The 18995-nt window shown below is 36.6% G+C and overlaps 1 protein-coding gene across 2 annotated transcripts in view; it reads right to left on the bottom strand.

The window, feature by feature from the left end:
• Window positions 1-18995, bottom strand: part of LOC130905487 (protein turtle homolog A-like) — a 105165-nt gene that overhangs the window by 67482 nt on the left and 18688 nt on the right. For both annotated transcript variants that reach the window (XM_057818952.1, XM_057818953.1), the window contains exons 2-3: window positions 11148-11242; window positions 10806-11006 (exon numbers count right to left, since the gene is read on the bottom strand). In XM_057818952.1, the coding sequence (XP_057674935.1) occupies window positions 10806-11006; window positions 11148-11217 (271 nt within the window). In that variant the 5' untranslated portion in view covers window positions 11218-11242. The remainder of the gene's footprint in view (window positions 1-10805; window positions 11007-11147; window positions 11243-18995) is intronic.

The raw sequence follows: 18995 nt of genomic DNA, 5'->3' as shown, positions 1-18995 counted from the left end.
ACTCAAGGGCCCTCATTCTAAAGAATTTATTTTTCAAACTCTTTCAAACCAAGTGTTTCTTTTTTCAATACCTTGACTGTTGACCCAAAACAGACACGATGAACTATAACAACGGTTTTTGAGTTAAAAAAAAAAAAAAGATTTAACATTAATTTGTTGAGTAGGAAAATTAAACATTTAACAACACTATGCAACACTCGACTTTTAATTAATATTGAAATAGATAGACTGTTTTATTTTTCTTCTGCAATTGTTAGATGTCTGCGCTACAAAGAGGTTTCAGCTCTTTTTATAATTCTCTGCTAAACTACAACGTGATTATGTGGCAAGACAACTACAGATTGGGGCTGGAATAAACATGAGTAATCCCAGTGCATATATTCCTGTGTGTCCATGTCAGTGAGGAAGCATATGACCTATGTTCTCTCTGTGCAAAATGTTATCTTATCTGTACACAGTCTGTTCAAGCTGGGATTTAAGCAAGAAAAGCTCACTAAAAACACTGGTATACAGCTGTATTTAGAGAGCTGTAGAAGAGACACGGTCCTGTTCACACAGCTGATACTAATCCTCTTTTTTACAACTGTATTAAAACAAATACATTCAATATCTTTTGGGGTTTTGCTAGAAAATACTTATTTTTCCTGAAAGGATATTTATGTAAAGTATACAACAGACCAAGTTGACCACATAAAACACATTTCTGATGTTTTTGTTTTAAGAGTAACTATTTTTCATAGCAAAGATCTGAATTATCACATATTTGCTACAGTGGGCTTTAGTGGTAAACATTATCTTTATTTGACTATACGTAAACATAAGAGTTTTTAGTGCTTGTTAACATTAAAATTGTTGAGACCAGGTTGAGTGTAACATAGGACATGTTATCAAACCGTTGGAACTGTCAAATGAGTTTGAAATAGGCCTGAACGATATTGGAAAAAACTATTGTTGCGATTTTTTGGGGGTTTGCGATATATTGCGATATTATATTGCGATATTAAAAAACATATATATATATATTTGAAGAAATTTTCACTTGATGACTTGAATAGTTGTTTGGAAAGACTTTGGATGACTCACCATCACCATAGTGTACAGTGATCCCTCATTTTTCGCGATTAATGGGGACCAGAACCCGCCGCGATAAGTGAAAAACCGCGAAGTAGAGCATCCCCCCAATTTTTTTTTTTTTGTGTGTGTGTTTTTTGTGCTCAATGTATTTATTCAGATTTAGCATTGGAAAGAGATGCATATAAGACATGTTTTTTCTCACTTTTTCCCCCCATAGTGATTTAAAAAATGTATATAAAATGTTTAAGCACTTCATATATCAAAATTATGATCAGTTTTAAACATAACTGTCCAACCAAATCATTTTTTAACAAGAATCATAGTTAACTTTAATAAGCAAGTGCCGCAGTGACTGAGAGGAACAAAGGGCTGGGAGAGGGAGGGTGTAAGGCTGTGCGCAGAGGAGAAAGCAAGGTGTTTATGGATTAAAAAAAAAAAAAAAAATACTATCGCACATGCTTGCGATGGGACTATCGCGCACGTGCACATCGCGATGGCGATGTTTAAACGATATATCGTTCAGGCTTAGTTTGAAATGACCTGTAGCATCAAAAAACAGCTTTTTGATATTGGCTGCGTCCTTGAATTTAGTGTAACCCAGGTTAACATAGTCTCAAAAAATTAAGATTCCTTTGATAAAGACAACCTTTAAAGAATACATTGTTGGCTTAAAATATTGTTGATCAAAAAAAGCTAAACATTTGATGGGAAAATTGAATATCGAAACTCAAAATAGAACCCAAACGACTATAAAATTGAGGGAATTGAAGAAATCAATTGATTAAAAAGAAAAATTAGAAATCTGAAAAAACAAAAATAACCCGGTTGATAAATAGATCCTACATATAATCAAAACTAACTGTTTAAAAGATAGCAAAAGTAGAAAGAGAAATTTAGACATTACTAATAAGGGAACAAATTTCCTTTTGTGAAATTTGTATTTTTTCAAATTTTTATGATAACTGTATGTCTCTTATGTGTTTGTTTTTATATAAAAATAGGCCGGCATTTAAAAACCATGCCTTATTTGTGTCATTTATTTGGTTTATGTCATTACTGCTTCAGTAGTCGAACCTAGTACTAGTCCATAGATATTTAATTTGACTGTAATCACTTCATGGGTGTTACTTTAGCGCAATAGCAAAGCCACCATTTTGGAGGGATGACTTCCTGTCAAAGTAGCATGACCATGACATGGTCTTCACAGCAGGATGTTTCGCATAGAGTTTTAATGAGTTAAAGTCAGACGTATAGCATCAAAGGCAAGAGACTGGGGTGTTCAAAGTGTTTGTGACACTGGTGTCACCGTGGGTTCTCATAGGTTTAATACATTACATTAATAAAAGGCATACAGTAATTAGCTACTGCTCTGATCTACACTGCCTATTTAGTTATTCATCCGGCTGACAACAGGGAAACAACAGTTGAAATGTGGATCCCGAGACAAAACTTTTACAACACTTGAGTACATGACCTGAGGAGGTGAAATCGAAACGTATTGTTCTTTAAAACACTTGTTTCCCATGATGCATCGGTTACTCCCACAGCTAAGTAGCTATGTGAAGCAGAAGATTACAAAGAACCTCTTTCAAAGCTTTTGTAAGGCTACAGAAGAGTAGTTTTTGTCACCGGAGCAGAGGGAGATAAGTTTACAGTTTGTGTTTTCTTTTTTTTCTTTCCTGCGGTGGAAGATTTACAGCCAGTGCAGCTCTAGACAAACATTACAACGTAAATTACAGGACAAAGGCCAAAGAAATGAATAACAGCATGTTTCCCTGCTTTATCTGACACAGTAAGGTACTTTTATAAAACGTGATCTCAGAGCGCATTGAAGGATCTATTTCAGATTGACACACAAAAGGGCGACTGGGCTTGATTGGTCTTGGCTAGAATTAAATTCTGCTCCACATCCATACAGGGCAATTCATAAAAGTTCATTGTTTTTATTGCTATGTAAAGGGGCATGTCATATTTCCTGGTAAGGTACAATGAAGGCAGAGCACAGCACTCAAATGGGAGAGGAGTTGATCCTTGGGCAAACATAAAAACGCCCGAGTGTAGCGCTGCTTGCTGTGGCTATTACCTAGAGTTCAATTTGTTTTGATTTATAGTAATGCTAATGTAGTATCTCGGAATAAGAATAATTCTGAATACAGTCTTGTTAATATATATATATATATATTTTTTTTTTTTTTTTTTTATTACATTGTGTTTATAACATATACCAATTACACCATCGTTGGTGAAGGAATGCCATTTTGACTCATCCCTATATTACCTCTGGGGAATTTCAATATGACATTTAAATGTGCCACCGAATGCTTTCTCGTCATTTCCTCAAAGGTGTTGACAGTGTGAACATAATTAAGTTGCACCAGCAAGGAAAATATTTCAATCTTATCACAAGGATGGAAAACATTGGTTCCATATGTGTTGAGCAGCAGTGACATACAAAGCAATAAGTCTGCAGACCCAAGGGAATGCCACGAAGACACTTAGGAAGACAAAGCTAGAACGTGATGACAGAATAAAAAAAATAAAAAACTAGAGTCACATTAATATCATGTTTTTGCTGCTGTTGGTGGTGCCTTTTTTGCAGCACATTGAAAGATTCCACAACAGTAACACCAGATTACTGTTTTTTTTCACTTGAGCTGTTTATTACATTGTATTTATAACATCTACAAAACTACACCAGCGTTGTTAAGGAATGTCATCCCTATATTATCTCTGGAGAATCTAAATTTGACATTTAAATGTGCCACCAAATTATTTCTCTTCCTTTCCTCAAAGGTGTTGACAGTGTGAATATTATAAAGTCGCACCAGCATGGTGCATCACAAGGATGGAAAACATTGGTTGCATATGTGTTGATGCAAAACAATAAGTCTGCAGACCCAAGGGAATGCCACAAAGACACTTAGGAAGACAGCTAGAACTTGATGATAGAAGCAAAATAAATACCTAATATCACATCATATTTTTTTGCTGTTGTTGAGGGTGTCTTTTTGCAGCCGATAGATTCTACAACAGGAACACTACATTAATGGAAGATATGTAAATAATATTTACCATTTAAATACCATATTTACTAGAGATGTCCCGATCGATCGGGTCCAATCACGTCATTTTCAAAGTGTCAGAATCGGCAAAAAAATATCGGCCGTGCCTTTTTTTAATACATATATATAGTATATTTTAATTAAATCGTTTTCTAATTGTATTTGACGTTACAGACATAATATGTTACACTCATCCAGAGTCTTTAGTTTAGGCTTAAGGTAGGGTTATCAAATTTATCCCGGTAACGGCGGCAATTAATTTATCAAAAAATGTGTCACGTTAAAATATTTAACGCTATTAATGTATGCGCTGCACGACCCTCTCACTCATTGTCGCGCTCAAATCTGTAATGACGCCGTTTTACCTTTAAAAAGAGATAAAAGACAGCGCAAAATGAGTAGAGTGAATCTTGGCAGCCTTAGGAGCATTTTTTTTAATTGGCTAAAGCCTTACAATCCCTCTTCCTATGATTAGAAATAACATGGGAAGCAAGGTGGCAATTTATCTTTGTCTTAACACATTAAGTTATTCCCCAACGCAGAGAAGATATATCAATTGGTAGCACGACGCACAGTCATGGTTCCACTTCCCATCATGCATTTGGGATGGCCACAGTATCATTTACTGAAAGCTCAACAAATACACTAGATGGCAATATTTAGTCACAATATACAAAGTCACAAGTCTTTCTATCCGTGGATCTCTCTCACAGAAAGAATGTTAATAATGTAAATGCCATCTTGAGGATTTATTGTCATAATAAACAAATACAGTACTCATGTACAGTATGTTGAATGTATATATTCGTCTGAGTTTTATTCATTTTTTTCTTAATGCATTGCCAAAATGTATATGATCGGGAAAATTTTCGGGAATGACTGGAATTGAATCGGGAGCAAAAAAAAGCAATCGGATCGAGAAATATCGGGATCGGCAGATACTCAAACTAAAACGATCGAGAGCAAAAAAACATGATTGGAACAACCCCAATATTTACTTTTTTGTATTTTTTACCTGTCCTGTTCATCTGCTTAGACACAGTGAATGGCAAATCTGAGCGTTTTTAGAGGCTGAAACAATTTTAATGTGCCATATGGGAGTTTTGTGTACTCCCATACTGGTTGTTTATAATATATTATTTACTTGGTGAATACAGATGGACAAAAAAGGTATTGGGGGACAGAGAGAGAGAACGAACAGAAGGATCATTGATACAAAAAACATGATTGAATACATGTGCTACCTAATGTAAGTAGAGTTGCATTCTCGAAGTGACTACTTTTACCAGAAGGCAGTATGTGAGGAACCGAGCAACTGTAGGACAATAACAGGGAAGAGACGTCAGAAGTGTGACAGGCTAAGGTGAAAGTGCAAGCAGTGTTAGCAATGTGTAATGAAGTAGACTACCATCCCAGCCCTCCTGAGGACACTAAATGAGAATGAAACTGTCCGCAGTGTCAGATATTTACAGTTAGAAGCTCCAACCGACCAGGCCCTACCCCTCAGACGACCACTAAAGGTAAAGGAGCAAAGGGGGCGGAACCTAGATCGCAAATCTTCCAATGTCTTGATGTCATAATTGTATTGTTTTTGTTTTTAACAGAGGTTGTACCGTATTTTTCATAAATTGCAGTTTTTTCTTCATAGTTTGGCTGGGGGTGCGACTTATGTGTGAAATTATTAACACATTATTATATCATTTCACATGTTATTTTGGTGTTTTGGAGTGACACTGATGGTTTGTTAAACTTGTTAGAATGTTCTTTATGCTATAGTAATCTGAATAACTCTTAATAGCTATGTTACATTAACATACTGGCCATGTTCGCATTTTAGTTGCTCATGCATCATGTAACATTATCATACTGTACACTTATTCATGTTGTTAACATTAACATGTTGTTCTCTATTGTATTTTTATTTTAAATTGCCTTTCAAAATGACATATCTGTTCTATGTGTTGGATTTTATCCAGTAAATTTCCACCAAAAATGCGACTTATACTCCGGTGCGACTTATATATGTTTTTTTCCTCTTCATTGAGCATTTTATGGCTGGTGCGAGTTATACTCGGGTGCGACTTATAGTCCGAAAAATACGGTAATTGGTTTATTCTTGTTTCAACGACATTCTTTTAATTTCAAAGTCTGGATTAAACCAGATTGGAGAAAATTTACTGTGTATGGTGCTAGACGTGATTGAGTGATTTCCATCTTTTTGTACACCAAGCTTTTGAAGTGGATGCAATCATGGATTTATGAAGCAGCGATGCCATTTCATATTGGAGCTGATGAATGGGAGGGTTGACAGTTTTACATTGTTACAGTCAATCTGTTCTCATTCCAACCATGATTGTTGTGCTACATAAGGGTGAAACCACTTAATGAGGTACTGTATTTGGTTTATTATAATGTTGGACATTAAGAGCGCCAAGCCCCCCTTGTGATTAATTTTTCTGCAAGTTGGTGGGGCTAATTCTTTATTTCTTAAAAATGAAATAGAATTTAGTGGCATCTGAATCTAAATGTTGAGGTATCATTGGAAACAAATAATATATTTATGGTTATACAGTGGTACCTCGACATACGATCGCTTCGACACACGATCTTTTCAACATCCAACGTAAATTTTGACTCGCCATTTGTTTCTACATCCGACGAAATGCTCGAAATACGATAATTTATGATGACAGATAATATATGACAGCGTCGCAATTTCATCGTTTTCCCGCAAGACACACATACACGGCGGATTTTCTTATGAGAGAAATCAACATGAGTTCCAAGAATGTTAAAGCAGGTGGCGAAAAAAGAACTAACGTGAGGCTTACCAATGGAAAAATATGGCGTGGGGTGCGCGTCCATGAACTGTTTGACAATACTCCTCCGACCTCCGTTTGCCAGTCTTTGTAAGTAAAGGTGACAACCATCGCCAAAGAGATCGCCAGCTCCGTCAGGTTTTTAATCATTTATTTCAGAACATGAGCAAAAAAACACGCCAACAGCCCACAACAATAGGACGTTAAAAGTGAAAGGAATATCTCAACTGCACTCTCACTTTGCTGTCAGCCCCGCGGTGCGTTCAGGTACACCACACAAAATATGACTGCCGTATTAGACGCATTTCGACTTACAAACAAGGTCCTGGAACGAATTAACTTCGTATGTAGAGGTACCACTGTATTTTCATTTTAACTGTAGCTATCTGCCCCAAAAATCAGATTAAATTGATGAGGGATTTAACTGGATTAATTCTGTCATTTTTGATGAAATGTTAATACAAAGATACGTTGTATTCTCAGATGGAATGAGGGTGATTCAAAATCTGATATACAGGATTCCATAAAAATGTTTTCAAGGGTAGTATTTTTGATTTTAACCAATTGATAGCATGGTCAGAGATTTGTGGAAATTTCTTAATGAGGTTAAAAACTTCTTGGAGTGAAGATTTAGGTTCTTGTAAGTAGTATATAGCAGGGGTTCCCAACCTATTCCACTAAGGCACACTGTGGGTGCAGGATTTCATTCTTACCAAACAAGATGACAACACTTTTTCCCCAATCTGGTGTTTTACAAGTGCAATCAGTTGATTGCAGTCAGGTGTGGCTTGTTTTAGCAGAAGCCTCATTGGTTCAACTGTCTCTGCTGGATCGGCTGGAACAAAAACCAGGACCCACAGTGTGCCTTGAGGACTGGGTTGAAAACCCCTGGTATATAGTATATCGTCAGTAAACAGATTAATTTTATGTTTTGATAAAAAGCTGATCCTAACCTTTTGGCATATTTTAATTGCCAATAGTTCGACAAATAATGCAAATAGCAAGGGTGAGAGTGGGCATCCTTGTACCTCGTTGGAGATAAAAACTAACTAACCCTAACCCTAGATATGAATCAATTAGTGTTGACTGAAGCCTTAGGGGCATTGTAAAATGTTGTTAGCTAGTGGATTAATGGTTATCCAAAACCAAATTTGCAAAGTACTACGAAAAGAAATGTATGTAATGATGGACTGATTGCTTTGGGTTTTTTTTTTCTTCTAAACCAAACACTCTCACGCTAAACAATGCTCATAAATTGAAAACCCTGCATGGATATACATTTGAATATATTTCACCATATCTAAAAGGCTTGAGGAATCTAATTAAAATGATTTAGATCATAATGGCAAAAAGGTCTACATGTTAAAAGACAAGGTATATATACTGTATATTCTGGTTTATGTTAGTAGTCATTTAAAAGATGATGGACCTTCACTAAACAACAGGTAGCAAGCGGCATCAGGAGCAATTGGGGTGAAGAAAGTCCTTGTGAAGTACCTCCATCCAAAAATATTTTCTTTTCTTGATCCATTTGACAAAATAATTGCTACAGGCTAATTAATAACACAAGGTACTGTTTCATATGGGTTACAATGTCTTTTTCATAAGTGTCAACTTTCTTGGTACCCAGGTATATCATTAGTATTTCTTTTGATAAATTATTCAACTATCTCCTCGATATTAGCTTAAACGTTTTATTTCATTTTATTTATTTATTTAACTTTTATATAACATAATAACCTTTCCATCTCTCTCTCGAAGGAAAATTAATGTTGGAGCTAAGTAGAATTTCAATTCAGGTAGCAGGGTGGAAAAGGGAGCTAATCTTACAAAGGCATATGGGTAACATCCAGTCATGCTCTCCTTTTGTCCGTTCGTTGTAGGTGAATTTAGAGGATTGCCGCAGCTAAACAAAGGTATTCTCAGTACATTGATAATCGTTTCCCCAGAAGGCATTCTTTGTTTTCAAGGCTGCAGGTACAAAAGATGATGATGCAACAAAAGTATGATCCTTATAATAGTGGCTCCCACAGAGGCTGTTTTTAAAAGGTGTGGTTGCGTATTTTGTTTAGGAAGTCTATTACAGGTATGTATCACAGTTTTTTCATTGAAAACACAAGAAATTGTACAATAGCAAATCTGTAATATGACTGCCATAAATGATTATTTTGATAGTTGACTAAGTACAATTGATTTTGGCTAAATAGTCGACTAATCATCTCATACATAATATCAGTGGTTTTCAACCAGTATGCCATGGCACACTAGTGTGCCGTGAGAGACAGTCAGGTGTGCAGCGAGAAATTATTCAATATCGCATGTTTTTTGTTTGTTTTTGTTTTTTAACGTCACCGGGCGGACTTGCAGTAGGAAGGAAGGAATATGTAGAAGGCTGCGGTCGTGTGCAGATGAGCGAGGTATTGCTCGTGTCGCGTTCAAGAACAGCTCGTGTTTTTAGCCATCAGCCACCTTATCCATATGTGATGACCGTCAATCCTCCCCCTCTGTTTTATTCCAATACATTGTCGCGGACAGCAAGGTGGCTGATGGCTAGATATCCGAGCAGTTCTTGAAGGCGACACAAGCAGCTATCCAACAGCGCTATGGTGCCAACCAAGTTTAAACGTCATCTCCAAACAAAACTTCCGTTGCTTCAAAACAAGTTCATGGACTATTTTGCCCGCCTTTGTGAAAACACAGAGAAACAGGCAACTTTTTTGATAAAAACTGCAAAGGTAAATTAGAAAGCCCTCAAAACAAGTTACCTTGTTGCTGAACTTGTTGCTAAATCCAAAAATTCCCAAACTATGGCAGAGACATTAATACTAGCTGCCTGCAAAGCCATTGTCAGCGAGATGCTTGGCCCAGATGCGTTTAAAGACATGGCTAAAGTCACCATGTCTGATAACTCTGAGCTTTTCAAGCCTAACTGCTATCAAAAATAATAATAATAATAATAAAAACAGAGAGTGACCGAGTGCTGTTGAAGAAGATTCCTGCCAGGATATCGGCTTTGTGTTCATCTACACAGGCTCAAGTTTCACACTGAGTAAGTATAAATATTGAGAAATTATTTATAGAAAAATGATGTACATAAAGTAATTTTGGAACATTTTTGGTTTTTGGTGTGCCGCAAGATTTTTTCCAATGTAAAAACGTGCCGTGACTCAGAAAAGGTTGAAAAACACTGCTGTATATGTTGTAAGATTACTCTAACATTTTAACTTGAAACATGATGTAACTGCATTAAGTTCCAAAGCAAAACCAGATCTTTTCAAACACTTACCGTATTTTCCGCACTATAAGGCGCACCTAAAATCCTTAAACTCAAAAGCTGAAAATGTGCCCTATAATATGGTGCCTCTTTTATATGAATCAATATTGAGCCGCAACGCAAATCGGAGCGCACCTCCATCTAATGGATGCATAATGTAACCCCAGCCTCTACTGTAGTGTCTATTCTATGCGCCTTATGAAGTGGTATGCCTTAATTATGAAAAAAGTCATTAAAAGCCATTCATTGAAGGTGTGCCTTGTAATTCGGTGCGCCTCATAGTGTGGAAATACGGTATTTTGATTATTAAAAAAATTAATCAGTCTGCTTTTGTCAAGGACTACAGAAAACAGAATATTTACTGTTAAGAGGCTAAAACAGAGGATTAGAAGAATGTTTAAATAAACAGCTCCACCAAAACAGTTATCAACGACTAACTGGTTACCAAATTAATCCACAAATTGTTAATCATGGCAACACTATTCTGTAACAGCTTTTTTTCTGCAAAATTTTGTTTGTTGCAACGAAATATTTATCACTGAATTAGACCAAGTAAGGCAGATTTCGACGGCTCACCTTCATATTGTGGATGGACACGAGGCGGATAGGATCCAAATTTGATCAACACAGGGATGTCGAGTCCTTGTCGCACCCATTCAACCACGTGCAGTGATTCAGATGATACATCAGCTGAGTCGGATTGACGAACACTGCAAGTCAACTCGACCACACCGCTGACCTTTCCACGCACCTCTGGCATTTTCCCATCAATGGTCCCTGCAGGTTTATGAGAAGTAAAATTATGTGTGCTCGAAAGATAAAAAAAAATACAAAAGTTAAAAAAAATCTGTACAGTATACACAAAATAGTGGAGAAATAACACATAAAATATACAGCATTGCGTGCAAATATACTTACAGAAGAGGTAACAAAGCGTCAATACTGTCGGAGTCTGCAAGTAAGATGTCCTTAGCCTCATATCTGTCATTCAAACAACCCGAAGCATCCTCAATCTGTTGGCAAAAAGCGCGCAATTGTCACACTTACATTAATAAGATAGCTACAGACATGCAATGACCATCTGTGAAACTGCAACAGCTTGAAGTTCTATTTCTGTCATTATTTTACAGACACTGGGAGAGTTTTGACTTTTATTTGGAGCCACAGTGGTAAGAAGTGGCTAGCACATAGAAGTCATAGTGCAGAGGTCGCTGGTTGAAATCTGGCCTAAAGCCTCACTGCGCGAGTTTGCATGCTCTGTCTGGGCTTGTGTGGGATTTCTCAGAGTATTTCCATACCCTACCATATTCGCCAAAAAATTGCACAGGAGATTAATCTAGTACTCAAAATCACCCATGCAACTAGCTTCCAGCCAGTTAAGGGTAGATACCGTGCCACCCACCCAAAGTTTGCTGGGATGGGTTCCAGCCCTCCCATGACCCTGATGAGAATAAGCAGTACAGAAAATGGATGGTTGGATGGATTTTTATATAGCTTTCAATGATTGGAATTTATCCCGTATCATTACTTAAATGGGTATAGTTGCCTCTGCAGCCAAAAAATACTGTGGCCCTTATATCCTTCTGGTAGAGTAAATGTCATAAATGTCGTGTAAATCTTCCGAGAGTCATGTGCATAATAACATCTTAGTGTTTTATTTAGAGCGCATCAATGAAGGCAATTGACTCATACAGCACTCAGTGACGAAGATAAGCTGAGCTGGTGACGGCTGATCCTAAAGCAGCAAGACTTAAATTCACACTGCAACTCCCAGGGTTCAATTAAGAGTTCGTAGATGCATGCATAAGTACGTGTGTACATAAATGTGCGTGTACATGTGAGTATGATATGCGAATCCAGCATTATAAAGTGCCAATGTTTATTTCCCTAAAGTGAATGAAAACATACACGCACAGAGAAAAAAAGGAGCGATATCAGCTGCTTCCTGAAACATGTTCCTTCACCCAGCCCTGTTGTAGCTGTCATAAAAAGTAATATGTATTCTTGACAAAACGCTTCCCCTGGATGGTTTCGGCTCTTCCTATTTCTGTTCAATAAATTTCTTTTTGTAAGCTAAATGAGCTTCCGTTTTCCTTATCAACATCAACACCTCAATGTTAATAAAGGAAAGAATCAGGATTACGTAAGTAGCGGTGAAGGAAATTCAAATTAGCAATATTGAAGATAAAGGAATTTATATTTACTAGGGGTGCAACGGTTCAGTTAGCCCACGGTTCGGTTTGAACCTTGGTTTTGGGATCACGGTTTCGGTCCGATTTCGGTTTGCTTTTTGCATTTTTTTTTCTTTTTTTTTTTTTTTTAAACTGCCTTTATTTTGCTTTTAAGAAAATGAAATAAACACTTAAAATGTAAACATGTTCGACTGTTAAAATGCCTAGTTAGTGACTGACTACTGAAATACACACACAGTAGTAAAAAAGTTACTTGGCAAAGTAACTGGTGTTACCTTTCATGTTTTTTTTTTTTCATTTTTTTCAACAACAAAAAAAACAACAACATAGTAACCTTTGCTATGTATGGAGGTCATTCAATGTTCTGAATCAACCGTTAAAGTTGATAAAACTGCTCCCGTTTTTGAATTAGTTCCCTTCTGTCTACTTTTGATGTGAAAATTTTAAAACTGTTTCATCATTTAAAGATAGACTCAAGTCAAGATTTTGCCGATTTAGGAGTATTTTAGATAAAAAGTTACTTGGTTCACTACAACAGAGCCTTTCTGAGAAGTTTACTGCTCTAAAATGGCGGCTGTTTACTAACGCTACCGAGTCTGTCATTTCGCATGTAGTTCTATATGCATGAGATATCTAGGCGTTGGTTGTAGGCTGTCGGCTACAGTCAGGAAATATTGGAGCCACCTAGCCTAGCATCGCGTTTGCTACAGCGTCAGAACAAACACTCTTCCCTCTCCGTGCCTCTAACTTTTCTCGCGTAATTCAACCAACGTGTTAACGAACGGAGGAAAAAAAACGTAATGCACAAAAAACGTACAGCATTTGAACGTAACGTATGGCGTACACATTTAAAAATCAGTGCTCACTTGTACAAATTACGCCGAGACCGTATAACTTGACAAGTATGAATTATAGTGGACCGTCACAGTTAGGTAGTAGCACTCTGTAGCATGGGACGTCCAACTATCAGTGGTCACGGCGAAACTATGTGCTTTAGCGACGTCATCTTCTTCATGAATGTCGGGGAATACGGTGTTGGAGAAATATGTCCGCGAGGGAACAATGTAATGTGGGTCAAGCGTTGCAAATAAATTAACGAAGCCCGCCGTGTGTTTTCACTGGTGTCATCTCCGGGGTTGTCCTGCTCTGAGAAAGTGATATCTGTGGGTGATGCCGGCTGAGGTGCCGGAGTCATGTTATAAGTGTTGCCATTAGCATAGGGAACAAGCGCTGAGCAATGCGTGCAGATTTTTTTTTTTTTCAATATTTTCTCTCCCTCCTATTCTCTCTCCCACCGCATTGTAGTCCACGGAGAAACCGAAACGTTGCTACACCGCAGATTTGAAAGAAACCAGTGCTTCCTCAAAATTCGGTCTCTCCACTCCTCCGCTCGCCATAGCTTTTTGTTTTCTTTCTTGTTTCACTTTCACTTCGCTCGTAAGCGAGAGAGGGCGTTACTCGGCTTCTATCACACAGGTGCTTGACAGCGATCGGACATTTACTTGCAGCGGGGCAGGAATTTCTCCACAGCTGTGCTTCACGTCGCACGCAGAGCTCGACCAATTCATTCAACAAGCGTTCGGAATAAATTAATTGCAAAAGCGAAAAGGCACGGTTCATAAAGGCGTATTGAACCGTACAGGGCGAACCGTACGGTTCGGCTTTGAACCGCAAACTGTTGCATTCCTAATATTTACATTTAATTTTATTAAAAAATTACATTTTTATATCACACTGTATCTATCATGAAAAAAAAACAACACTTTTAACCTGCTTAATAGCTTCTTCTCATACCAGCGGGTGTGATGGCAGGATGCCACATATTGTTGCCTTAAGTTATCAAAGTAATTACAATATCTTCTGTTCACACAGCATGAGCAAGGATGAAAGACAGTACCCCCAAAAAATATAATTTTTACTTTCGACATTGTGTCAAGGACATGGATAGATCAGGCTGAAAATATACAAGAGCTTGCACAGCATCTTTCTAACTCACCTCTACTTGAAAGCAAGGGTTTTCACAGTCACTACTCACTACACTACTGTATTGCCACGACGCCTACAAATGAATGTCACAGTATTGAGGGAGCACATTCCCCACACAAAGTATAATGAGTAAGATCAAGAGACATCCTCCCCTGACGAGTAGGAGTCGTATAGTGTTGACACTCTTGCCGCCACTATTGTCTTTCAACGACTATTCGACATAACACCCCTTACAAAGAGTTTAATAGAGTTCAATCTTTGCTTAAGCAAAACCGCATTGACTTAATGCTTTCAATGTCATCCAACTACAATAATTTCATTGCCCAAGAGATACATAAAATGACAGCTGAGTTGAAGACACCAAAAACATTCAGAGTACATACTCATTTAAAAAAAAAAAAAAAAGTTGATTATCATTGAAAAGTTTTCATACTAGTTTCCATAACTCCAAACAAAATGTCAAACCTAGATTCAGACATTGCATGATATATTTATTTTCACTTATTTTGGACTTTCAACTCATAAAACCCACAAAAACAGGATTTCATAAAATTTGAATAATGTAAAGAAATAAGTAGAGGTGCACGATAATTATCGGTTCAATAATTATCGGTCCAATAATAGGAATTATGACGTCATCCCAATAAATCCAATAACATTATTTATCGGCCCGATAATATACTGTATAATGTTTTTGCCACGGTGTCGGTGGATTGGGATGTGTGCGTTTGTTTCGACTCCTGTTTTGCCAGTATGCGAAGTTTTGTTACTGTTCTAGAGGCTGTACAGTGCCTTGCAAAAGTATTCGGCCCCCCTTGAATAATATTGCACGCCCCACTTTTCAGTTTTTTATTTGTTAAAAAAGTTTAAATTATCCAATAAATGTTGTTCCACTTCACGATTGTGTCCCACTTGTTGATTCTTGACAAAAAAATTAAATTTCATATCTTTATGTTTGAAGCCTGAAATGTGGCGAAAGGTTGCAAGATTCAAGGGGGCCGAATACTTTTGCAAGGCACTGTATGTTTTCATCACTGAGTGATAAACCTTACAATGGCAATTAGCCAATGCTTGCATTTTACAGTGTTAGTTATAAGTTGGTAAGTTATTGAGAGGCCTTTTGGTTATTGATAGGCTTGCTGTCCTATAATTGCCAGGTTAAGAAAGTTGTTTCATGGGCCATGACCACAAAAGTCTCCTCTCCTGTTGCACCAAATGTTACAAAGCACAATACCAGTTGTGTTTATTTTTTAGTTCAGTGCTCATTGTTCAGGGAACACATCTTCAATGACATTGACTGATTGTGATTGACTCGAATTATATTTACTTGAAAAAATAAATATGGGCACTTTATTTGAAGTCAAAACTGTTCTTGTCTTTGTTTTAGTTCATCATAATAATGTTCATATCATCATGAAAATTCTGGTTAGGTCAAAGACAAATCTATGCTGAATCCACTACTAGTGTTTTTTACACTCAGTTGTTCAAAAACTCAGGTGAATATACATTTAAAAATTACTAGTTTATTTTTTAATTGAAAATTTTACAAATTTTGTTAAAACGAAAACATTAAGAGGGGTTTTAATATAAAATGTCTATAACTTGTAGTAATATTTATCTTTTAAGAACTACATGTCTTTCTATCCATGGATCGCTTTAACAGAATGTTAACAATGTTAATGCCATCTTGTTGAATTATTGTTATAATAAACAAATACAGTACTTATGTACCGTATGTTGAATGTATATATCCGTCTTGTGTCTTAGCTTTCCATTCCAACAATAATTTACAGGAAAATATGGCATATTTTATAGATGGTTTGAATTGCGATTAATTACGATTAATTAATTTTTAAGCTGTAATTAACTCGATTAAAAATTTCGATCGTTTGACAGTCCTAATATATACTGTATATATATATATATATATATATATATATATATATATATATATATATATATATATATATATATATACTGTATATATATATATATATATACTGTATATATATATATATATATATATATATATATATATATATTAGGGGTGGGCGATATGGCCTTAAACACGTATCACGATAAATTAAGCAGATTTACCTCGATAACGATAAATGACGATAAAGTCGCCCAAGCGGACTGTTATATGAAAATCTGAATCAATGCATGAAATACAGATTAACAGTTTCTTGTTGATTTAGTTACCAGCATTCAATTTGATACATTCAACAATTGTACATGCAGTCTAAACATTAAGTTTATAAAAATGTATTGTAAACAATAAGAATTCAAGTATGAGCATTTATAACAGTGTGTATGGCTTGAACAATGTACATTGTCTAAATCAATATGCCTGTGCAAACATGTCATTGTAACACTAATGACTTGCAGCTTGAACAGTACACTTCAAAAAGACAATTTATTGTTAATGGCTGCTGTAACATAATTATTCAATACAAGTGTTTACTTTATGGTTTCAGGTTTTTTTTTTCCCCCAGTGCATTTTTTAATAAATGCATAATAATAATAAATAATAATAATAAATATATATAAATATATATATATTATATATATATATATATATATATATATATATAAATAATAAATAATAAATAATGCATAATAAATACATGAACCCCCAAACAGACAGACACACATTAAAGCTATATTGATCTTCTGCAAATGAAACACTTAAGATTTTATGATAGCAATAATGACAGAATTAAGCACATACAGAAAAATAGCTGGGGCCATTTCTCTGTCATATTATGAGTTTCACCGTTGGATTGTGCTTTATGCTGAATGCTTTACCATCACAAAAGAGAAATCACACACAGTCAGATACAAAACAACGCGACATAATAATTGCTAGATGCAGTCCGTGCCCAATCCACTCATTAAATTCAGCCGTTTTGACAAGATTAGAGCCGCTATCCGACTCCATCACGTTCATTTGTAGCGCGCTAACGTTAGCCGCTAGCGGCCGCTAGCATTAGCCTGTTGCCTGGCTACCAGTAGAAAGCACTGAAAGCACCATCTCCGGAATTCGTGAGAACAAGGGAGGAGAGCGGGTGAAAGCGCGTCTGGATGCCACCAAGAGTCTACTAAATGTCGGGTGAAAGTTTGGCGAACCTCCCTTAAGCCACACTCCATCACGTTTTACTTGTAGCGTTAGCTGCTAGCGTTAGCTTACCGGGATTCTGTTTGATTGGCTTCCTGATGATCACGTGACTCCCTACGTAAGTACATTGACTGGTTTCTTAAAGGGGAATGAACATAGACGAACAACACAGAGTCAAAGCGGGATGAAAAGACTATTTCCATGTTTTATTAATTTACCGAATTTACCGACATGGTCAAAATTACGTCGGTCATCGTGAAGAATTTCGGTGACGGTAAATTTTCGGTTTACCGCCCAGCTCTAATATATATATACATACATACATATATATTATCGGTTATTGTATCGGTATCGGCCTTGAGGAGCAGGAAGTTATCGATATCCGTATAGGTTTCCAAAAATGGATATCGTGCACCTCTAGAAATAAGCTTGGATTTAGCAGGAATTCTTTAAAACGGAGTGTCATCCTCTGAATTCCAAGCACCTGCACAGGTTTCCCCGTGTTTCATTAAATTGCTTCCGTTTGAATTGTGTCAGTTCTACACATGTGTCGATTACCGGTTTCAAGGTATACCGTGGAATGAAAGCGTCAAGGTTTAAAAACAGCAAAAATTTTCTCCTTAACTTTTTTCCCCTTTGAAGAAAACGAAATCACTGGTATGGGAATACTTCGGCTACAGAAAAGTTACAGATGGCCACGGCTTAGAGATGGTGGGCCAACAGACATGTAAAACATGTTTGCGGAGGGTGGCTGCCAAGGAGGCAATACCTCCAATATGATTTCGCATTTATACAAAATTAAAGGTACAGTATTAGCTATTTTTTTGTCCCAAAAATGCATGGAGTACTCCCTAACTTGCAGCTGTTAGGCTCAACACTCCCCCACCGGTTGTTGCTCATTGTCAGTGAGTCAGCCGTGCTACACGATGGCTGGAGGAGGTGAAACTCTTGAACTTTTTCCCACTTTGAAGAAAACGAAATTGCTGGTATGGGAATACTTCGGCTACAGAAAAGTTACAAATGGCCACGGCTTAGAGATGGAGGGGCAACAGACATATTAAACATGTCTGTGGAGGGTGGCTGCCAAGGAGGCAATACCTCCTATATAATTTCGCATTTATACAAAATTAAAGGTTAGTAAACGATTTCATGAACATTTCCCACCAGCTACGAACGTTAATTCCAGTGTGTTTAGTGTGTCTAGCGGTGGTAAAATGTGGTGTTTTTTTCTCTCCGGCAACTGTCTGGGTTGAGAAAGAGAGTGTGTGTATAATGTAAACATGATAGATGTATATTGTTGAAAACAGCCAACAATTGCATCTCAGATATAACTATAATAATTAAAAAAAAAAAAAGACAAATTCACTGCTTTCACTCAAAAACCTTTAGATCTTATTAATATATATATATATATATATATATATATATATATATATATATATATATATATATATATATATACCTAAAAAT

This window comes from Corythoichthys intestinalis, chromosome 17 (genome assembly GCF_030265065.1).
Source record: "Corythoichthys intestinalis isolate RoL2023-P3 chromosome 17, ASM3026506v1, whole genome shotgun sequence".
NCBI classification, from domain to species: Eukaryota; Metazoa; Chordata; class Actinopteri; order Syngnathiformes; family Syngnathidae; genus Corythoichthys; species Corythoichthys intestinalis.
This window is presented reverse-complemented; position numbering and strand designations above follow the sequence as displayed.